General features: G+C 38.5%; 1 protein-coding gene across 2 annotated transcripts in view; it reads left to right on the top strand.

Moving 5' to 3' along the window:
- The first annotated feature begins 946 nt into the window (after positions 1–946).
- Positions 947–23,977, top strand: part of LOC117369811 (voltage-dependent R-type calcium channel subunit alpha-1E) — a 40,471-nt gene continuing 17,440 nt past the window's right edge. The window contains exons 1-18 of one of the 2 annotated variants that reach the window (XM_055221502.1): positions 947–1,045; positions 1,139–1,278; positions 12,808–12,911; positions 12,992–13,150; positions 14,756–14,946; positions 15,660–15,763; positions 16,841–16,956; positions 17,141–17,194; positions 18,749–18,844; positions 18,919–19,128; positions 19,196–19,308; positions 19,392–19,504; positions 19,590–19,721; positions 19,961–20,030; positions 20,500–20,617; positions 21,009–21,076; positions 21,170–21,261; positions 23,109–23,774. In XM_055221502.1, the coding sequence (XP_055077477.1) occupies positions 953–1,045; positions 1,139–1,278; positions 12,808–12,911; positions 12,992–13,150; positions 14,756–14,946; positions 15,660–15,763; positions 16,841–16,956; positions 17,141–17,194; positions 18,749–18,844; positions 18,919–19,128; positions 19,196–19,308; positions 19,392–19,504; positions 19,590–19,721; positions 19,961–20,030; positions 20,500–20,617; positions 21,009–21,076; positions 21,170–21,261; positions 23,109–23,774 (2,639 nt within the window). In that variant the 5' untranslated portion in view covers positions 947–952. Of the gene's footprint in view, positions 1,046–1,138; positions 1,279–12,807; positions 12,912–12,991; positions 13,151–14,755; positions 14,947–15,659; positions 15,764–16,840; positions 16,957–17,140; positions 17,195–18,748; positions 18,845–18,918; positions 19,129–19,195; positions 19,309–19,391; positions 19,505–19,589; positions 19,722–19,960; positions 20,031–20,499; positions 20,618–21,008; positions 21,077–21,169; positions 21,262–22,967; positions 23,775–23,977 lie in introns of both variants that reach the window. The other variant, XM_055221501.1, reaches the window with a different exon arrangement.

Below are 23,977 nucleotides of genomic sequence, written 5' to 3'. Positions count from 1 at the left end.
ATGAAACTTTTTCTTACATTTATTAAATTACAGGTGTTTCCTTGTTGAAATCACTCTCACCTGTAAAGCTATGACATCATCATGGAGACAAGGAGGTGGCATATATTACCCACCCTCCACCAGAAAAGTTACATAGTGCACCTTTAATTAAAATCAGAAGCACATAAATAAGACTCCTAAGTATTTATGATTTAACACCTACAATACAGTCTTCAATATTTAGTAGATCTGTTGGTTTTGTATCCCTGTAGACCGTTTTATTAGTGTCCTATAAGCCACTGTTGTCAGTATATCTCACAGTTAAGTTGACGCTTCTTGTGGGAGTTAGATTTGTTACTCTTTTTTTAGCCTCCGTGTCCCAGAGTAACCCTGCTATTTGCACCCACACCAGATCTGTCCACTGACTTATTTTACCCATTTGCCCCTAATTCACTTTTACTGTTTCAAACCCTCCTATCTCTTTCACTAATCTGCTTTCTCTATCACTTTTCCTCAGCAATTAATTTCTTCTGCTTTCATGCACAAAAAAGGACCAGCCTTAAAAAAAAAAGCTTTGTATAATTTGCTTTTAAAAAACAAATAAAAGAGCTCTGTGCAGCTTGTGTTAGGTGGGACCATGTTTATTGAATTTTGTTTCATCCCCTCTCAGTCCTTTTGTGCTGTGCCTCTGCATAAATTTTGCTTTGTACGTGTCTGCTGTGGCTCATCGGAAATCAGGTACAGCCTGGGTCTGGTTCTAGAAAAATATATTAACCTGGGTATTGGTTCTCATTCAATATGCTGTTATAATATTTGTCTGCTGTTTCAAAATGTTTGATTACTCTTCATTACAGCCAAAGTATACTTTAAAATCAGATTATTTTTGTGTAATGTAGCAGTCAATAAATAATGCAATAATCTACTATCAAACATTTTAGCTTCTTTAACTCAAGATCCTACCCCGTTTGAGTACATGATCCTTGCCACCATCATTGCAAACTGCATTGTCTTGGCTTTGGAACAACACTTGCCTGGAGAGGACAAGACCCCCATGTCCAAAAGACTGGTGAGATAGGCTTCATTAAGAACTGACATTCAGAATTTTGATGACAATATCTAATAACCTTTTTTTATTTTTTGTTATTTTTTCCTTTAACAGGAGAAAACAGAGCCATACTTCATTGGGATGTTTTGCTTCGAGGCTGGAATAAAGATCATTGCTTTGGGCTTTGTTTTCCATAAAGGCTCGTACCTCAGGAATGGATGGAATGTCATGGACTTCATCGTGGTCTTCAGTGGGTGAGTCGGCTAAACTGATGCTTGGATGTACATTCAAAGTCAAAGTACCAATGTTTCTATTGTAATTATAAAAGTACTACCTCTCTAAATACTATAGAGAAGTGGCTAGGAAGGTGTTCCGGGCATGTCCCACCAGGAGGAGGCCCCGGGGAAAACCCAGGACACGCTGAAGGGACTACGTCTCTTGGCTGTTCTGGGAATGCCTTGGGGTCTCTCTAGGGGAGCTAGAGGATGTGTCTGGGTTGAGGGAAGTTTGGGAGTCCCTGCTTAGACTGCTGCTTCTGCGACCCGGCAGTGGATAAGTGGAAGAAAATTGATGGATGGATGCTATAGGGTATAGATCGAAAAGTGTTTTTATGGTTAAGTAACGCCAAGACAACAGCTTCTACCATTTTTCATTTCAAGTTGAATTGTCCTTTTCAGTGACAATTCAACTTGGAGGTTTGGCTAGCATATACACAGATTCCTTTTATATTTAAGCTTTATTTAGGCAGAAAAGGTCTCAATATAATCGGAAATCTGTCATCTAAAAGGGGTGACAGTGGCTCAGTTGGTGTGTTTATGCATTTGTTCACTGATCCAAAGGTTGGCAGCTCAAATCTCACTCTCAGTATAAACATCATTGGTTGAGTGGTGTGTGTGAAGGTTTGAGTTGTTTCTTGTACTTTGAGTGCTTTGAAGGTGTAAAACCGCTATATATAAAAAAGGGACTATTTGCCATTTAAAATAAAAGATTGCACTTCTGATTAGATGCTAAACTGCTGTTTCACATTCTACTGGTATAATGACTTTTCCTACATTTGTTTTCTGAATCTTGAATTATTTGGTCTTGATGGTAAATTAAAGATTTCAGAGTTTATTTTGTTTACTTAAATGAGTGGCTATAGTAAACCATTACATAGTCTCTGAAGTACTTGCACTCCGCTGTACTCCATATGTTAGTTTGGAGAGGACATGATGTAAAAGTGTGTTTTTCAACATGAGCAAGATGCGAAATATTTACAGTATCAAAGAGCTATTTTCACACAACACAATTCATTTTTACATTTCCCTCCATCTCGCACACATTCACACAGCTGAAATAATAATCAATTCACAAAATAGCAGTATAACGGGGATAGAATAGGTTCTGAGAGGATTCAACGAGATCCTAGCTATTTTATTATTGATGACTGAGCTCCCTCACCCAGCAGGAGAGTGGAGAAGAGGGGAAGAGGAGCAATGGGAAAAGGACGATGTATTGACTATGACTGAGAACAGAACAACGCAACAGTGACAGCAGTGAGGAAAGAAAGGATCCTGTTAAACGTCTATAACGAAGTAAATGCAGTTAGTGAGGTAGACTGTTGATCATTCTGCCTTTAGGGTAAGTGTGTTTTGTGTAGGACTAAAACATTTCTGAATAAAATCTAATTGCAATTTTCCTGATAACCATTGTGATTAGATTTGTGATTCACATTTTAATAAAGTAATTCAGTTTAAGTTCAGTTAAATTCACAAACTTAAACATGATAGCTCACATTCATTCCAGTGTTTTTATTACACAAAAATACATTGAAAAAAGGATATTCTTACTGTGAGCGGGCTCATCTCTCCACAGATCTGACCTATAACATGACCTGTGCCCATGGAGATAGATAAGTTTAATTTAATGTTAGTTCTAATGAAGGTTTCAAATGTAGTGATCAAAATAGTTTCGACCTGTGTCACTGTCATTTCTGTGCTTTGGTAGCTGGGAAAATAGGCCTGGATTTTCTTTTTGGATGTCCATGATGAATTAAACTGTAGATGTTTCCTGTTTTATATTTCATACCTTCAACATAAAATAGAAGTTAATTAAAAGCCTCCTTGTCCATAGACTCTTCGTCTGATTCAGTCCCTCTCAGAGGCTCACCTAAAGGCGGAGATGTGAGGGTTGTAACCCTGTTATGCTCTGAGTTAGGATGATGAGATGGCCTGATCATATTAGATGAGTAACCAGCTCTGTCTTTCACTTAGTAATTAAGAGATCAGAGGGGTCACAGAGAGAGCAGTTGTAACAAGCATAAATCTTCAACTGCTACATCACAAAAAATATATGAAAAATACAATACAATATGTAATATTTTTATTTGAAATAGTCACTTCCCATGGCACCAGTTCACTTGAAATCTGTGGATTGGGGATTAGAAAGTTAGCTTGTTGCATTAAAATGTGGGACAGAACACTTCCATTCCTATCTTTAGTTTTCACTTTGGGGAGAGTCAGTAAAAAGTGGACCAGCGAAAAGCTGTTTAGTCTTGCCAAGAAATAAAACTGGATGCAATATAGTAAATATTAGGTTATTACAAAAATGTATTGCATGTGTACTGAGTTTTCTGGTGGAGGGCTTGTCTCCCTTATTTATTTACAAAATACTTGTTTTGGAGTCATCTGCTTGTCATAGATCCTATTGGCATTTTGGCAAAACAAAAAAACGTGGAGGCGGAGGTTTTGGACCCTACACTGTATTGAACCATTAGGTCGACTAGAGCATTTATTTTATTGTTTAGATCAGGAAGTTGAAATTGTATATACGCCAAAAGAGGACTGTTAATCAAAATATGAAATTGTATTTGAAAGAAGTGGTTTGGTGTTTAATAAATTCAGGTAAATCTGATGGATTTGAAATTTGTTCTCTTTCTTCACACACAATAGCAACAGCCAGGCACAAGACAGTCTTTGCTCATCTCTGTTCACACGCCAGAGAATACTATGAGCGAAATAGCGGCAACGTGTCTTCACCTCTTCGTCTGATGCTCCACAATCTGCTAGAGTCAACAACATGATATAATCCCTGTCTTTGGAGATAGTGTGCCAGTCAGAACATAGATATATTTGGACTAAAGAGAGAAGCACCACTGAGGAAATAAGGAAGATGCCTGAAGCGTATTCGTACAGACTAATTGGCACCATTTTACTGGCAAGCCCTTCATTAGACTGGTAACAGTTGGCAGCGGGCGACACCCACCAACCGCGTGTGTCACCATTATGTACACGACACTCAGAAAGGCAAGGAATCCGAAAGGGCAGGGAGATATCCAGTCCATGGGTAGAAAAAGAAGTCCTCAAACCTTTCATTCTCAGCATGATTACTTGAGGGAAATTTGTGCTAAATATGTTATCGGGATGCCAAGCAGCTCCAGCAGCAGGTGGTGTGAGTGGAATTGATCTAGAAAAAGTGTAGAGTGGCTATTGATTTAGTGGAGCGAAAAACATGTTGAGAAGTGCGGACCACAAAGGAAAGCTTAGACAGAGCACATGCAAAAATAAGGTGCATTTTGTGAGTGCCTCAATAGAAAAAACAGACTCACCCTGAGCCTGGGATAATCACAGGAGTGAACACTAACAATTCAGCTCAAGTGTTGTGTTTGCGGCTGTGTAATAGCGCAGTATTCCCAGATTCAATAATGAACTATGAGTTATCACACAGTTTAATAGGTTTCTTATATCTCCAGTGAGTATTTGTAAGTGTTACTGTTGCATAGTATTACGAAAACATTTATATTGACTTTGGCCTGCCACTGTTCTCTTAAAGTGATATGAATAGTGATATAATACTAATAATTTTTAATTAGGCCTGGGCCATGTCGTCATTTGCTTTGGGAGCAATATAAATAATGTCATGATACAATTGTATGTGGACTGCAGTTGCTTTTCTTTTCAATCGCAAGTAGAAGTAGACAGAGATCGCCTTTAATTGGCACTGCCTTAAAGCCCAGAGCAGGTTAGACACTGACAGTGGAGGCTTTACAGACGCTCAAACATTAACAGTGATGAACGGTTGTGAAGAGTAAAGCAGAACTTCTAACTATATTTTTGTCTATTGTTATGGCATCATTTTTCGGTCCAATTTGTATCCAAATCCATATTTTACTCTTGCATCCCAAAGTTAGTTATTATGTTAGATGATCCAGAGGCAGTTTATTGGCATCTTTATGCATGTTTATCTTCATCTTGTTCTTTTTAAAGGGACCAGACAAATTACTAACTTGCCATTAAACAGAAATTCACTAAAGATAAATACTGGTGTGTTCATTAATATAAGAAAGACACTTTGAGTGATGTCTTTATAATATTGAACTAATCTTAGTCTTGTAACACAGACTAAACTGTTACATCCACTTATAGTTTCCATCTGTCTTCAGATCGATTGATGAGTTCAGACATGGCAGGAGGGCGCTGTCCCTCTGAGCTGTCGTCCTGACAACAGATAACCCCGCCTCAGGCCCGGCGTTTGTGCTCTGCTCCTGCAGACCTCTGGGTTAAAGTGCTGTCAAATTCATCTGTGGATTAGCTCACCAAGCTGTCAAAATGATTCACATTTAGGTTAATATGTCTGATATTTATATATGGTCACTCATGAGCATATAGCATACTGTGAGACCAGGGGAATAGCTGGATGTAAAATCATTTTTCTCCATTAAAATGAAGGGAATATTGACAGTGTGACCCAAAACAGCGCAACTTTCTCAGTCAAGACATATGTACCACATCTCAAATAATTGTTGAGCTATTTAGAGGCTTTACAATGAAATTACATGTTTCATTGAGGCTCAGTGGGTAGCAGTCAGGCTGTGCAGGGCACACTACACATCAGACTTTATTTGATTATTTGATTAATTGAGTTAACACAAAAGACACTTGCACACTGGCCCTGAAGCTTTTTCCACGGTTTTATGATAGTTAGTTAGTTACTATAAATATATATATATATATATATATATATATATATATATATATATATATATATATATATATATATATATATATATATATATATATATATATATATATATATATATATATATATATATATATATATATATATATATATTTTGTTCTCCTCTTGGGTGACTAATTCTGGTCCCTGAGCTGAAACTGTTTCTCGTCAGTGTATCAACAGTGAACCAGTCCCTTTAGCTAAATATTTTCTAATTCCCCTGTGAGTATTTCTCCTCTCACTTAACATAATGATGTGTAGATGCCAGAGGACTTACCCAGACAGTCCAGTCTCTGTCTTCAGGTCGAGTGAATAGGTCAAAGGTTACTCCTTAGGATTATGTTTTAAGCGAAATAAGCACATTAAAAGTGTCTCTCTAAACCAATGAATATCGTTTTAGAGAGAAGAAACAAACTAAGACCTATATTTATTTATGTACAAAGAAAAAGATTTACAGTTTACAGATAGTTAGAAAGCAACACATCTTGTTTGTACTTAAACATTTTCCAGGTGAGGTGTATAATTTTTATTATCCATCCATCCAACCATTTTCTTCCACTTATCTGGGAGGCGGGGGAAAGCCGTATAAGGTGCTCCCGGCCAGCCCAGAAACAGTCTCTCCAGTGCGTCCTGGGTCTTCCCCGGGGCCTCCTCCCAGTGGGACATGCCCATAACACCTCCCCATGGAGGCATCCAGGAGGCACCTGGAACAGATGCCCGCGCCACCTCAGCTGGCTCCTCTCCACCTGGAGGAGCAGCGATTCCATGCAAAGCTACTCCCAACCCAAAGTTTTTGCGTCTACCACCCCAGGAGCTGTGGCCTGCTTGGCCCACTGGTACCTGTTAGCTGAGTCAAAGGAGTGCCAAAAGTCAACAAGGCTTGATAGGACTCCTTCTTCAGCCTTATGACAGACCATGGCACACTCAGAATCCATGTCCCAGACTCTTTTCCCAGAGTTGAAGACGTCGCTGACAGAGGGCTCCGACAGACTTCCCAACAGACACACTTGGATATGCCAGGTCTGTCTGGCTTCCTCCTTTGCCAGTGGATCCAACTCACCACCAGGTGATGATTGGTTGGCAGCTTTGTCCCTCTCTTCACTCGAGTGTCCAAGACATATGACTGAAGGTCAGATGACCTGAAAACAAAGGCGATCATCAACCTCTGTCCCAGGGTGCCCTAGTCCCACATGCACTGATATGCTTGAACATGGTGTTTGTTATGGACAAACTGACTAGCACAGAAAGTCCAATAACAGAACATCACTTGGGTTCAGATCAGTTAGGCTGTTCTTCCCAATCACCCCTCTCCAGGTGTCACTGTTATTGTCCACATGGATATTGAAGTCCCCCAGTAGAACATTGGAGTACCCAGTCGGTACGCTGTCTCGTACCCCCTCCCAGGGACTGCAGTAAAGCCAGGTACTCTACACAGTCTGTACACTCTACACTAGACTGACACAACAGTGAGAGATCCATCCCTGAGCTTCTAGTTCTCCAGGGTGAACTCCAACACGTGGCAGCTGAGCTGTGGGGTAATAAGCAAGTCCACACCACACCTCCCCTCGTAGGCAAAGCCAGGAGAGGATAGTCCAGCCCCTCTCATGGAGCTGGGTTCCAGAGCCCAATCTGTGCGTGGAGGTGAGGCCAACTATACCTTGTCATGCTCTACCTCCCGCACAAGCTCAGGCTCCTTTCCCCCCAGTGAGATGATGTTCCATGTCTCCAGAGCCAGTTTCTATGTCTGGGGATCCGGCTGTTGAGGCCCCCGCCTTCGACTGCTGCCCAGATCCATCTGCACCAGCCCCTTATGGATCCTCCCATTATTATTAATTCATTAATATTTAATAATAATAATAATTAATAATTGATTGATTGATCTATGATCAATCTATTTATGTATTTTATCTTCTGACCAGCTCCATTATTATTATGTAAAACACATTTAGACTGAGAAATCACTTGTACCTCTCCCCAACAAAATGTGTTAGCTCTTTAGCTCCTGTTTACTGAAGAGTGGACATTTGAATTATTCATTAATATGAAAGGATTGTCAAGCTACCAGCCTTTTGTGGTCCTTTTATAGCTTTTCTAACAATAATGAGATTCAGCTTTTAAAATGTTACTTATGTTGTCAAAGTGTTTCCTACAGGCGCATAGTGTGGGAGTTTTTCAGATCATGATGCAATCTTCTGAAAGTTATGGTGCTAAGTCACTGAATATAATCAACATTTTATGAAGGTCACTTCTTAGAAAAAGCAGCCATTGCATTATTTACAAAAACAAAACTATGTAAACTATGTGTTGTAATTGTAAAGGAATTTGAATTTTGATCTCTGGGTACATTTACATTTCCAGTAAAAATCAGATAACTGGAATAATCAGATAATTAGATCAGATTTTTGGTTTACATGCTACATGTGTTTACATGCATGTTCTGATAATTCAAAACACCTGGTGACACGTGTCAGGTTATCAGTAGATAGAGCAACTGTACAATTATTGTTTTTAAATAACTCTTTCAATCTTTAACATTTTTCTCTTTTTTAACTTGCCATTTTTTTCATAATTGACCTTGTCAAATACTGCGCAGGGGTGAACAACCAGAAACAAATCAGATTATGTACATCAGATATAACTGTTTAAATGTCATTTCAATAACTCCAGAAATAAGATAATGAATATTTTTGTTGTGCATGTGAACATACCTAGTGTATGCTATCTTCTTGGTGTTGTCCTCTTAAAGGTCATATAGTACGCAAAATTGACTCTTGTGAGCTTTAAGCCATGTTATAATGTTAATATAACCTTCTCAAAAACATGCCCGGGGTGTGTTTTGTTTCATTCACACATGTTTGAGAAACCCTTTCATTAGTCAAAATGCTCTGTTCCACCTGGTGATGTCATGGGGCAGTAATCTAAGTTAACAGCTACCTTTTATGTTTTGTTTGTTTACCTATTGCTGAAATCATCCAGATGATTCTAGTGAAGGTATACGGAGTTTAAAAACACACTGGGGCACTTCCTGTATTACCACATGACATCACAAGGTGGAACAGAGTGTTTTCTGATTGAGACAAGGACTCAGCCTAAATATGCAGAGTTTGTTTGTTAAGCTTGTGTGAATGAAACAAAACACAACTCCAGGTGTGTTTGTGGTGATGAAACATTATAAATATAGTCCCTTATTAGTCTGCCTATGCTGCTGTCAGTTCTAGTGGTCAGGTGCGTGCGCTCATATTATTGGATATGTGGCAGAGGCATGCAGAATATGTCACAACATGAGCGTATGGTGCTGTTACAATTGTCATCACACATTTGTCACACTGGGGCTGTCACTGATCTGGGGATCTGTCAGTGTATCACAGTTATAGAGGCTGACAGCTGTGACTGGGGGCTTGGAATCACTCCACTGACACTGGACAGGATCTTGTGGGTTCAAGTGGTCTGTTACAATCATTATGTTGTGAAGTCCATTTCAATGGGATACTCTGAATATAACAAGCGTGAATAATCCCTGTAGTAATGGTGTTTTTTTTTTACACAATGAGCCTGCCAAATTAACCGTGTGTTTAGCTCCCCTTGCTTGAATAGCATCTGCCACGTAATCTTGCCAGGCTCCTCTTTGTCAATGCCAATATTCAGGCAGCGATAGTGGGCTTTAAAAAAAGAAAGAGAGGAGATCTGTGTATGTTTTGGTTTGTTAAAACTTCACATTGACATAAAGTCAGCTATTTCAGTCAGGAAAGGGCATCTAGTGCAAATTTGTCATCGGGTCATCATCCGAGACCCTATTTTCACAATGTGCAATATGATTTACCACTTGTTAATTACATAGAGTACTTATACTAAAGGGCTATTTAATTTAGACCTTTCTCCCACAAAGCTAATGTTTTAAACCATGCTCTGATCAGTGCATTCTGTTGTTGTGTTTTTGGGGAAGACAGTGTGTGTGAGTCAGTTGTTGGCAGTGGTGGAATGTAAATAAATGTTGTAAAGTACTGTACTTAAGTAAATTTTAAAGAGGATTCTTTTACTTCACTACATTTGAGAGAAGGTATCTATACTTTCTACTTCACTACATCTTTGAATTGGACTGAAAAGTAAAAGTATTTTTCCTTATGGTTTGAGACCTGCTGATAAGGCAGAGGGGTTTATTCTTAATATGTTCAAAATTTAAGCAAAAAAAAATTGTTTCTGTTGAACAAAATACAGCACAAATCTTTATCAAAATCACTACATTTGAAGTCTTATAAGACCTCATAATATGTACAAAATATGTTTCCTTTTTACTCTTGAACTACATTTTAAATGGGTTCTTTAATACATTTACTTATGTGTATTTTTTCATGTGATACTTTTACTTGAGTATTTCTTTTGGTCCGGTATCTGTACTTTTACTTAAGTAACACAGCTGCGTACTTCTTCGACCTCTGGTGATTGGGTAACTTAAGCTTTACAGCAAATTAATAAAGCATGAAATTGAAAGAGGTTTACTTATTGTAAGACACTGAAACATTTAAAAGCTTTACAACCAAAAGTCTGTTATAAAAGCACTAACTTATTCAACAACAAATATAATGTATAATAACCAGACCTCTGACACCGCCTGGTCACGCACCAAACATAGACACCATTTTACAGTCGCCATAACAACTGAACAACTGCAGAGGGTGACTGGGTACAGGAGGCAACAGGGACTAAAAGAAGGATGTGATAAGGCGATAAGAATCCATCGAGAATGAATAGTGCCGAGGTGAAAACGGGAAATGGGAAAACACAAGAAGATGGACAGAATAGTTAGAGGTGTAAAGATCCTATCTGTGAGAAAAACAGGGAACTATTTCTGTCTTTCTCTGCCTCTTCCATTGTTAATTAAATCAAACGACATAAGCACTGAACACTCTATATTCACAGTAGATATGAGTCCTGACACAACAATTTTCACAAATCAACCAAGCATTTGGTTTTTTGGGTTGTTTTTTTTTTTTTGCATTTTTTAGACATTTTGTTGTGCTTTTTAGCAGCTACTTTGGCTGTGAGTACAACAACATATAGTGCTATAAGCTATAATCTACTTGACATTACAAAGTAATCCCGTAATTTTTCACCAAGGGGTGTCAAAACATTGATGACAAAACTAGATTCACTAGCAGTGACCACAACCTCAGAATATGGAAAATGATTTTATTAAGCCTGTTAAAAGGAGACGGAGAGGAAAGAGGCTAGTCGTATGAATAAGGTAGGAACAGGAAGAGGCATTTAAGAGATGTAGTCCTGCTCCCAAGTCTCAAGATAACATCATTTACCTTTATATCAAAATAGATACTCATTTGAACAAGTATTGATACTGAAGAAAATCTCAGAAATGGGACAAATTTGGACATTTCCTGAATAATTTTAGAATGGCCTTGATCTGATTTAGAACCATTATAAGGGCACATGGTTATTTTTAAAGAAACTACTATTGTTTTGGGTTAAAAAAAAATGCAATATTGAAATGAGCTTTTGAGTATAAGGGTGCGGATATTTACTAAAATTCATCAGTAATATTATTTCTTTTCAAAAATTATTTATCTACATTTTTTTTATTATCTCAATAACAATATTCCATTATTCAGACAAAATTTTAACAAGTCATCAGGAATCTGTTAAAACCTGCCTGTAAATGTCTTGGTATTACATTAAGTATTACATTATTAGTAAGTATTGGACTTAAAATTAAGTAGAAAAGGGCTGAAATATCACTTTAAATCCATGTCAAGAAGATTAGAGTAAACATTTCTGTTCAGTTTATTTATAGTCAGCTCTATTGTCTTAAATTTTAATAGCTTTATTATAGAGATAAACTTGATATTCTAATTCTGCATACCTCTAACACATTTTTGAATATATCTCCCACCTCTTTTCTAAATATTAGAGTTAAAAATTTTGGTAACTTGACACTACTCTACAAACAATGGGGGAAAAGTGAACAAAACACAACAAAGAAAGTGTGGAACTGCTTTAAATATAAGTCATATAAGATGTGAGCTTTGAGCACAAATGATCACTGGAGTTCTAGCGTCTCATCTCACAGGCCTGAGGGAGAGCGGCTGCTGCCTCTGATGGAGACTCTGCTGCCTTCTAAATAGCAGTTGTCACAGCCATCCTCCCACACAGCCAAAACTCCCAAAGACATCTTTCTCTTCCTGATTAGAACGTATATCCTAAAATAACCAAACATCTCATCACTGGATAGTACAGGTTTTCGTGTTTTCTAATTATTATTTGGTTTGGTGGGATAGTATTTTTTATCATATTTTTACAGTTAAGTGGTAGTTTGTAGAAAAAAGTAAAGGAAAAAAGTACAAAAATAGAGGACGTAGTGGTAAGTTCCAAAACTGATACCTCTACCTATGTCACACAAAATGTAGGGACACTTTATAAGCAATAACACATTATTCTGGCAGTTTAAACATTCATATAACAAAATGAAGGTGTTCTATTATTGTAATTATAACTATTTTACAATTTAGAGTAAGTTTTAGCCTGTGCTGATTTGGAACAGCAGGTTAGCTATGGCCATTTATATATATAGTCAATGGTCTATATCTGCAGAGGTCAAAATGCTCCATACCACCTTGTGATGTCATCTAGTGGTAGTTTTCAAGTTAACAACTACCTTTTACCTTCAGTTCAGTAAGAATTGGTAATTCCAGGGCTGAAATCAGTAACAGTTAGAATCATGTTTACGTATGTCATATCTCCTGCATATGTTAATTTTCCCTGCGTTCATTTTTGTGCAGGATCCTCGCTGCCACCGGAGCATATATGAACATTTCTGTAGATCTTCGGACGTTGAGGGCCGTGCGCGTCCTCCGACCTCTCAAACTGGTGTCAGGCATCCCCAGTAAATATGCATTCATTATATTTATCTGGGTTGGAGATTGTTTTAACTATTCATTCATGCACAGTGTGGTGTTCTTGTAGGTTTACAGATAGTCCTGAAGTCTATAATGAAGGCCATGATTCCACTGCTGCAGATTGGACTGTTGCTGTTTTTTGCCATTTTAATGTTTGCCATCATCGGACTGGAGTTTTACAGCGGAAAACTACACTCTACTTGCACACCAGACCCTGGAATACAAGGTACAAACACTCTTTACAGTATTACCTTTTTGCATTATTCAAAAAATGTGCCAGTTATCCAATTATACGGATTACAAAATGTCTACATTATAAAGTCTTGAAACCAAAGTGTTTGTTCTGTCTGTAGTACTGATAATGCATAAAGCTGCATTCCCTGACTTATCCAGATAGTAATGGATTACTATCAAAAGCAGATATGGGAAAAGAATACGTAAATAGGATCAAGGTGGACCTTTTTTATATTATACAAAATGGAACCTTCTGAGGTTTAAGTCATTTTAAAATGTTGTTACCTCATCAAAAAACAGACCCAGAGTTGTGTTCTGTTTCATTCACACATGTTTGAGTAATCCTGGTTTATTAGTCTGTTTACATCATAGACTGTATAAAGAAGTGGGGTAAGGGAGTGCGACGTCACCCATAGCATTCGGTTCCAAATGAACATTATCAAGGCCAGTAATTATAGAGGCAAATTCGGAGCCAAGTCCCATATTTGGAATTTCGACCATGAGTGTCATAGCAACCAAAGAGCCAGTCTGGAGTGAGGCTGTTGAAGGTAATACCCCACACTGTCAGCAGGGGGTGGGACCTGTCAATCAAACCTAATGCTAGCGGGAGCAACTTCAGGTAAACAGAGTGCCTGACTTGTCTGTTATAAATGTTCATATCTTGATTCATGGGCAAAATAGCAAAATAAAAACATCAATATTATGTAGAATGGGTTAATACGAACATTTTAAGACCAAAATTCGGTTATCAGGTTATCTATATCCATTTATATATAGTCTATGGTCTATATCTCCAGAGACCAAAATGCTCTATTCCACCTTGTGATGTCATGTAGTGGTAGTTGTCAAATTAAGAACTACCTTTTACCTTTAGCCCAATAGATACTGGCAATTCTGGGACTGAAAGCATCCAAATGATCCTAGTGAAGATGTATGGAGTTTAAAAACACAGCAGAGCACTTCCTGTATTACCACATGACATCACAAGGTGGAACAGAGTGTTTGCCATTTGAGAGAAAAATTGAGGCTAAATATGTGACTTAAACAAAACAAAACTCTAGGTATGTTTTTGATGAGGAAACAACAGTATAACATAGATTAGAAAATAACGTAATTAAGGCCCTTTAATCATATAGTATTATTTTGAGTCGAAAATGGCATTATTGTTTAAAAATGAAATAATATCAAAATTGTGTTGTGTCCCACGTGTACACATTTTCGTACTAACTGATACTTCTTCTTGACTATGAGTTTTGTGTGGTTGTCTCCATTCAACTTATCTCTTTGTCCAGGATTTGCTGAAAACACAACCTTACACAACCTTACACAGCTTTATAGTTATCAGGACAATTCAACATATACACACCTGCTTTGATTCACCCAGCGGCACCTGGAGACTCCATCAAACCGGCGCCGTCCTGTATAATTAAAAACAACAATGTGCCTCAACGCCTCATTGTACATTCATAGCTGTCATTAACCTCCGAGCTATTCCCATCACACACTAACAGAGCAGGTGCATTTAGCCGTTAAAATCTGATTGAAATCCCCACAAATTACTCAAGTTTAATTCAACATCTCTTCTCAATTTGTGCAGAGAACGAGACAGTTGACTCATCTGAGATTGACTTCCCTTGTGGAGTTCGTCAGTGTCCTGCCAAATACAACTGTAGCAAAAACTGGATCGGCCCTAATGATGGAATCACCCAGTTTGACAACATCCTGTTCGCCGTGCTAACAGTCTTCCAGTGCATCACCATGGAGGGCTGGACGGCTGTGCTATATAACGTATGGATATTTTGATATTACATTTAAAGCATAATAACTTCTAAGTGTCACAATAAACTGATATAGATGCTTTCATATTCAAAACTTAAAGGCACTGTACCTGATTTGTGCTGTCTTAAAAACTTGAAAAACAGCACTAGTTCATTTTAAACAGTTTGCAGGGATCTAAAGTTACACCTCAGTTACGTTATGTATTACGAGCGCCCTAATTATTACATTTATTTTATAGGGAAGTGATTTTTACAACTTTCAGAGATCAGAGTGGAGTTTGCCATCATGGTCAAGCTAACAACAACTAACATGACAACGTGCACTTCCTGATTATTGGACAGCACACAGCGGGCATATTTTAAATTAAGAGCTGCTTATACAATATGTCTGTACTGGGGCAAGACAAATTTTGCTCAGACACTTGGAAAAAATGGGTACTGGGCCTTTAATTATTTATTTATCTTGAGCCTCTTCTTTGGACACAAGTGAAGATTGTTAAAAAGCTATTCTCTTATTCGCTCTTATAGTATTAGACAGCAGTAATAGAAATAGTATATGTTAAACTGTACTAACACTTTATGTTTTATGGTATGGTGTTTTACAAAGGAACAGTGATAAATTGAGCCTCAACTCAAATCATGACCAAATATCTGTTCTGTTACACAAAATATCTATCTGAAACCTATTTTTTTTATTTCTATTTATTACTTTTTACATTTCAGACAGATGATGCTTTGGGCCCAAGCTGGAACTGGCTCTACTTCATCCCACTGATCATCATCGGCTCCTTCTTTGTACTCAACCTGGTATTGGGAGTCCTCTCTGGGTAGGTTCACTTATTTGTGGGCAAAAAAAGAAATACTATAAAATATAATTATACTTAATAATTAATGAAATACCCCATATTGCTGGACTCTTGAGGATTGCATTTTGGCAGCACACAGATATTCTATTTATACTCTAGTTTTCCACACACCCTGAGTAGAAAATATCATTCATAGGGAAATGGTCCAGTACCGTGCTGCTTTGGGCTTACTGATTGCAAACACATAAAGTGACGCACAAAGGCATGCCAACCACTCTCTTACTGTTCACTAAAGCAAAGGATCCCAAGATTTGAAGTACTTTTCAGTCCAACTGGGGCTTCGGTCATAATAACACAGTGTAATTTGGCTTCCACGAGCTGTAAGTCATGATACATTTCACAAGTGTCAAAATCTATAACAAGTTAATTAGTTGTACAGAAAGGTTAATTGGGGAACACTGGGGAAGTCATTATCACAGTACCAGAGTGAGTGAAGTATTTTTAGTCTCACACAAAGAATAACACTGGCTATGTTTGCACACCAGACATCGGATCATTATCTGATTTCTGGAGTTATCCGATTATTGAAATGTCATGTAAACAGTTCCATCATGTGAGTAATCTGATTTCTCTTTGATTGTTCACACCATGTAGGTTTTGACAAAAAGAATAATGCAAAAAAAGGATAAATTAATGCAAACTAATGTGGCAAAGACAAATAGCAAAAGAAAAAGGTTATAGATTGAATTTTATTTTAAAATGCATTGTACTTTGTCTACAAAATACAACAGTTTCTCTATAAATCTTTAACTGACACGTGTCACCACGTGTTTTTGATGATCTGATTTATTCTGTGCATGTGCAAACCAAAAATATTATCTAATTACTGGGTTATCAAATTACTCTAGTGATCTGATTTTATTTGAAAATGTTTTGTTTTTATTTTTATTATTTTAATTTACTTTTTATTTTAATAATTTTATGTAACTGTGTAACTCAATTAAAAATAAATGTATGAATGCTTTTTAATGGCTATGTAAATGTACCCACTGTCTGAGGATGAATTAAAATATGTTTTGATTTATTTTGCCTCTGCAGGGAATTTGCCAAAGAGAGGGAGAGAGTGGAGAACCGGCGCGCCTTCATGAAGCTGAGGCGGCAGCAGCAGATTGAGAGGGAGCTAAACGGTTACAGAGCCTGGATCGACAGAGCAGGTGGCTTCACTCTCCATCAACCAACACATTTGGCCACTGATAAGAAAAGGAAAATCGATATTTGACTTAAAGCATTAGGCCTAATCTTTCCTATCTTGACTTTAGGCCCATTGTCTGAGGGTTGTTGTCACTGAAATGAAACACATATAATACAAATCTCAATAGCCTGTTTTCGGTTTTGTAGAGGAGGTTATGCTCGCTGAAGAAAATAAGAATCCAGGACCTTCTGCCCTTGATGGTAAGTCAGTACCAAATACTCAAATTAGAGCTGTAGTGTTGATGTAGTGTTATAGAGAGCACATAAAGGGAAGTATTTATTCAATTGAAATTATTATCATCAAAATATATTTTGTTTTTCGAATAAGTATGTGTTTTACATCAATAATATGCTGCATTAAAATGTTAAATGTTTACACTTCCCCTGAGTTTAAACATAATATCAATAAGGTGCTGTTAGGAGAGTGTCTCTAGTAATAGTGTTACATCAGCCAGTAGAGTGGCGCCCTGCTGTCAGATAAGTGGCCGTGCTGACCCTCTTTACTCATACTGACCTGTACTTGCTGAAATAGCAGGCTTTTATTAAATGTGGACTGATTGGCAGCTCTCAGGAGGCTCCCAGAGTGGAGTACAGGTGGTACCTACGGTGAGGACCGTCTCTGCTTCTCTGTGTACTCACTTCACCCTCATTCTCCACCTGCACCAGCATACACAGCATTAGACCTGGAGAAGTTTGAAAGCACTTTCCATCTCTGACCACCTAAGTGTGAGGGGGGTCTATGGGTGCATGAGTGGGTGCACAGCGGCAAACTGGGACTTTAGTGTGTTATAGATTTATGTTGATCAAGTCACGGAATTTTTGATCGTTAGTTATATTGATTATATTGCTATTTTTGCACATAAGACACAGAAAAGCAGCTCAGTTGCTGATTGAGATGTCAGTCGTGAGCTCTATTTATAAGTGTAACAATGATTCTGATTACAGCTTGTGGCTGCCTATTCAAGATTATTGTACCTGTAGTTCTGGTTGTTTTCACAGCTTAAGTAAACTTCACAAACATTTGGTTCTTACATGCATTATGTAATGTGTGTAGAGTAGTTGGACAAGACTGCTATACAAACACGTGTCTGTTTGATTAGAGATATATTGCAAACAATCCTCAGCCAATATTGACCATTTGTCATTTTTAGAAGCAGGAAATAATGCTGTGGTTGGAGCGCTGATGAAAATATAATGGGAAGTAAGACCATAAGACCTTGCACAAGGGCACACACTCATCCTGCCCAATTTGACTTGTGTGCACTGCACTGCCTGTTCCCTCACACATTGCATGGACCCCCATGATATGCTCTGGAGGAAACTGCATTTTGTAAAGAGAAAATATCTTTCAGTGATCTAATTAATTAATTTTGCACTAAATTATCATTTGTCATTTCAATCAAAGTTGGTTAACTTTCTCTTTCAGCCAGAAGTGGAGGCTCATTAGCATGCGGCAGGCCATCACTCCATTTACATAATTTGTTTTATCATTATATTTTTTAACACAATAACCCATACTGCCTGAACATACTAATAAAATGAAGGGTGGTCATGCACAAGGCTTTTAATGGGCAATGGTGATATATGGATGAGCTAACAGTAGTGGTTTAGCACAGATTTGACAGTACAAGGGAGAATAAGACGTGTTGCTCGGTCAACTTGCCCAGAAGTCAGCTCTGTGATTACCTTTACAGCATGTACCTGCTGATTTCACACACCATTACTCTGTGAAAACTCAACCTGCTGTGTCTGCAGTGCTGAAGAGAGCCACCACTATCAAGAAAAGAGGCATGGACATAGGACATCACGGGCAGATGGGAGACGAACAGTACGGGGACATGTCCTCTATGAGTAAGTGGACAGTCTTAGGCACTGTTCAGAATACAAAACACTGTTATTGAAGCTCAGATACTTGTCACTTCTAGCCCTGCCTGTGACGAGAGGAAGCATCCGGAGCTCAAAGCGAGGTCCAGCAGCATATTTCCGCAGAAAAGAGCGTCTCTTACGCATCTCCATTCGCCGCATTGTGAAAACGCACACATTTTACTGGACAGTGTTGGGATTAGTGGCTCTCAATACACTGTGTGTGGCTATTGTCCATCACAATCAGCCGCTTTGGCTGTCTGACTTTCTCTGTAAGTACAGTGTTTTTCATGGTGTATTAATCTATTTACACTCTCATGCATAACTCTCTGTTTGTAGACTATGCAGAGTTCCTGTTTCTTGCCCTTTTTCTCACTGAGATGTTCCTGAAGATGTACAGTTTGGGGCCTCGACTCTACTTTCACTCTTCCTTCAACTGCTTTGATTGCAGTGTGAGTACCACGTAATAACATGTACTTCAGTGTCTTTCTTCAGTAATCACATTTTATCTTTGCCCTCTGTAATTACTCCGTAGGTGATAGTTGGCAGTATCTTTGAGGTTCTGTGGGGTTTCTTTAGGCCTGGCACCTCCTTTGGCATCAGTGTCCTGCGCGCACTTCGTCTGCTCAGGATTTTCAAGATCACTAAGTACTAGGATTTTCTTTTGAGAGTCTCGTGGCTTTGAAGTAGTTTTGTTGTGTCTTCAAATAACAGAAATCCTTTGTGTTTGCAGATACTGGGCCTCTCTGCGGAATCTGGTTGTGTCTCTAATGAATTCTATGAAGTCCATCATCTCCCTCATCTTCCTTCTCTTTCTTTTTATTGTCGTATTTGCTCTTCTTGGGATGCAGCTCTTTGGTGGCAGGTAAAGCACATTTAAATTCAACATAGAAAAGTCAGGATTACAATGTGTGCTCCTTTGACTAAACAAGTAGAAGCTTTCTTTGTTAAAAAAACAGAGAGCACTTGTCTGGAGTGAGTGCATTATGGTCTTCTTATGTCTCTCACACAGTGGTGCTCACATTTATAAACACTTTTCTCCAGCTTTTGCGTCAATTAAAGCCAGACACAGCCTCATAAAAAGTCTGATTGACTCTCTTCCAGGTTCATCTTTGAAGACTACACACCAACTAACTTTGATACTTTTCCTGCTGCCATTATGACTGTATTTCAGGTAGATGGTTTTATTCACACATTCAATTGTTGTTATAGTTCTTTTCCTATGTATCTTATCTGTATATTTGTTTTTGTTGACTTTTTGTTTGAAGTACTTTGGGCAGCTGAAGTTGTTTTTAAATGTGTTGTATACAGGCCTGTCATGATAATTACAATATCGACTTCAATATGAAAAAGCTGGAACAATATATTTTGGGGCTCAATATTTATCACATGTACATTTTCTTTTCAATAGTGGGAAGATTTTGGCCATTTTTATGTAATGCTGAAGATTTGAGCTGCAGAGGGATGAATACATAGCTTCTCTGTCTAATTATTGGTTCATTTTGCCATTTATTTGTTGCAGCTCAGGCCTTTTAATCATTTACTGGGACTATCTTGCTTTGTGATGGTGGTAAAATTGAATTGAATTGTAAATAATGTTATAACATCAGTATTGCAGTTAAATTGTATTTTTGTTTCCTCAGATCCTGACTGGAGAGGACTGGAACGAGGTGATGTACAATGGCATTCGCTCTCAAGGGGGAGTGAAGTCGGGCATGTGGTCCTCCATCTACTTCATTGTGCTCACACTCTTTGGAAACTGTATTCTTTTTATTCGCCTGTCTAAAAGGTGCAGAGGACTACTGCTACTACTTGCTGCTACTACTAAAAGGCTTTGAAAACACAACAGTGCATATAGACAAACATTGCACCTGCATGTTACTTTTTTCACAAGTAAAAGTAAATAATGTAGTATATAATAAAGGCCCATAGTATCTTCAGTATCAGCTATAGAAAAAAGAACAAGTAGATTAGTAATGAATAAATAAATGTGGTACATTTTGTTAAGGCCTTCTGAATTGAAGTCTTTCTTGCTTTAAGTCTGGTAGAACAATACAGAATACTTAGAGATGGGGTGATTAAGTATAAATAGTAAATCTCTGATTGAATATAAAGGAATACTTGATTTTCTCCCTAACTTTAGTGTGATTAGATACGCTGCTCAATGTCTTTTTGGCCATTGCTGTGGACAACCTTGCTAATGCCCAAGAACTTACCAAGGTGATGAATTAAGCAATGCGAGATCCTGCTTCAAAAATACCATGAAAGAAGCTTTCTCTATAGAAAACGTGTTTATGCTCTTTATTTGTTCAGGATGAAGAAGAAGCAGAGGCAGCCTTTAACCAAAAACACGCTCTTCAAAAAGCAAAGGAAGTTGGCCCTCTGTCCTCTTTCATGTCTTCAGAGTAAGTATTGCATGGGGCTGCCTGAAATGTTTTTTCATTATAATTTCTTTTTTAAAGAAGGCTTTGACTTAATTTCTACTGCATGTTAGACATGCCTTGATTCCTGATTAGAGCAGTGATGTAGTCCACATTATGGTCTGTGTCTCCATGGTTACATGTTTCAGGGGTTGAAAACGGACGCATCGTCGTCTTGGAGACTAGACAGCCCTGACATTCTTCTATGACTCTAACAATTATAATACATAAAACAGAGGTTATTATACAGTTTACTAGTTTGTCCAAAATCAAGCTCACTGCTTATGAGAAACAGTTATTCTTTAGTTTGGTATTGATCAGACAGGGACGAGCATGTGCATGCACATGAGTGAACCCTAATGTCTGCTGTTGTCTGCATGTGGAAGATTCCTCCACTATCATGGCATCATGTATGTATCATTCGCTCTGATTTTGGCTTTCAGGCATTGTCATTGGTAAATGACTAAAAACATATTAAATGCACCCAATAGATTGATGTGATGAGGTTATGCTTTGGGGAGTCCACACAGATGAGCTGAATGTCATGGGTCATGCGGGTTTTCATCTGCATTAGTGCACTTTGACTTTTGGTTTTCTTCTCTCACACAAAAGGATGCAGCATGTTGGAGGCATGCAATGATGTTACATCAACTCTGGAAAGGAAGAAAATCTGAATTGTTAAACTGTATATACTGTGTAATGTAACTGTATAATATATTTAACCAGCAATGTTTTCCAGTTTTTCTTCCATTTACCAAAACCAAACAGCATCTTAATATATCAAAATATATATTTGTGAGCATTTCCAGCTGTTTTGCATTGGCATGATCCTAAGAATGCTAATGTGTGCTTGGAGGTGTGGTGTCAGCGCTGCATCCCTGAGTGCTCTTCGTGTTAAGGGTTTTTCAGTATTGTTTGCTGATATTTCTCACATATCTGTCCTCTACTTGTGTCACATTGTACTCAGACTTGTTTTATCAATGTGATGATAGGATTTATATGTGTGGGTTGTTTTAATGTGTCTTTACTACCATCTTGTTTGTCAGTGTGCTTGGTCCTTAGGAGACACACACCAAACACGAATGCAAACATGTTCAAAAGTCTCTCAAAAATATATTTTAGCCACTATTTGGAGCGTGTGAGCTGTTGCCATGACATTATGTAAATCGTTGTTGTAGATTTGGAAGGACTTTTTGGTGTGTGTCTCCTGGTCTGTTTTGTCTCTGCTCCCAAAAGCACTAATGTCTTGTTTTCAACAAATCGCTCATTGATAACACGGACCACACAAGAGTTCACGCTCCAGTAAGTAACTCTGTCGTTAAGCTTTCTCTGTCTCTCACCATTTGCTCAGTTATCTTAAACTGGGACCCTACTCATTTTGCAAAATATTCAGTTCATGCTCGTGTCTTTCCACAAACTCAAATCTTAATTCATTTTGTGCCCCTGCTTTCACAGATTGTTTTTTCTGCAAATCTTTTTTCACGGTTGTCCCCTGAGTCATCACATAACACATGCTAACTATTTGCTCTTACAAAACAAAATCTACCTCTGTAATTATTTTCATTGCTTAAATATGGTTCTTTATAGTTAAGTTTTTCAAACTGCATTTTCTTCATCTAGTTCCTCTCTCAGAATGAGCATATACATTCTCTATTAGATGTTCTAACATATTTTTCTCTCTCTCTCCACAGGGGGAGCCGGAGAAGGCGGCCCTACCTGTACAGAAAGAGAGCTATCCACCGCAGCCACCCAACATACTCCCTGGAAGAGGCCCAGGGCAGCATCAGGGAGGGCCGCCCCAAACTCAACCCCTCTAACTCTTTCATGTCCAGGAGAGAGAGGAGGAAGAGGATGACCATGTCTGTATGGGAGCAGAGGACCAGCCAGCTCCGGAGACATCGTCAAATGTCCAGCAGGGAAATCCTGTACAACAACCCCAGTGAGGAGCGGGACGGCCCTGCACAAAGCCAACATGGGCATCCACTGTCCCTGCAACGAAAAGTAACGCAAAATACACCTCCATCAAGCATCAAATGCCCAAACGACCCCTTAGCTTCTCCTGTTAAGAGCAAAGACTTAGCAGGGGGTCCTTCTGTAGAGCCCCTGGCCACTAGCACCCCAGACCCACAGATTGTCCCAGAAGTATCTATGACTTTACCAGAGCCCCCCAAATCCGAGCTTGTACCAGAGAATGGAATGATGAACAGCTCTGTGCATGAAAGAAAGAGCAGGTTAAATGGGGAGAGGCAACACAAGCCAGTAAAAAAATTCCGGCCTCCAGATAACTTGGACGTACTGACTCCAGAGATGAGAGGGCTGGGGAGATACAGGGGGAGGAGGTCGCCCCATCGCTGTGACCGGTCAATGGCCGACAGACTGGGATTGTCGCCTGGACACAAAAACAATGACTGTGTGGAAAGTGAGGAGAGGAGAGAGGAGAGAGCTGAGGAGAATGGGACAGAGAAGAGGGAAGGAGATATTGGCCACACTGAGGACAGGTACAATAATCTCTAAAGCTGTTTGTATGTACTGTATGTCAAACTCGAGGTATTAGTAATGTTTTGTGAATCATGTTTTAAAGGTGCACTGTGTACTGTAATAACTTTTCTGGTACAGGGTCCGCTTGTCTTTATGGAGATGTTATTGTTTTGCTTAGAGTGTTTCAAAGATTTCTTATGTTACGAAATAACTTTTAAATAAA

The sequence above is a fragment of the Periophthalmus magnuspinnatus genome, chromosome 4 (assembly GCF_009829125.3).
Source record: "Periophthalmus magnuspinnatus isolate fPerMag1 chromosome 4, fPerMag1.2.pri, whole genome shotgun sequence".
NCBI classification, from domain to species: domain Eukaryota; kingdom Metazoa; phylum Chordata; class Actinopteri; order Gobiiformes; family Gobiidae; genus Periophthalmus; species Periophthalmus magnuspinnatus.
This window is presented reverse-complemented; position numbering and strand designations above follow the sequence as displayed.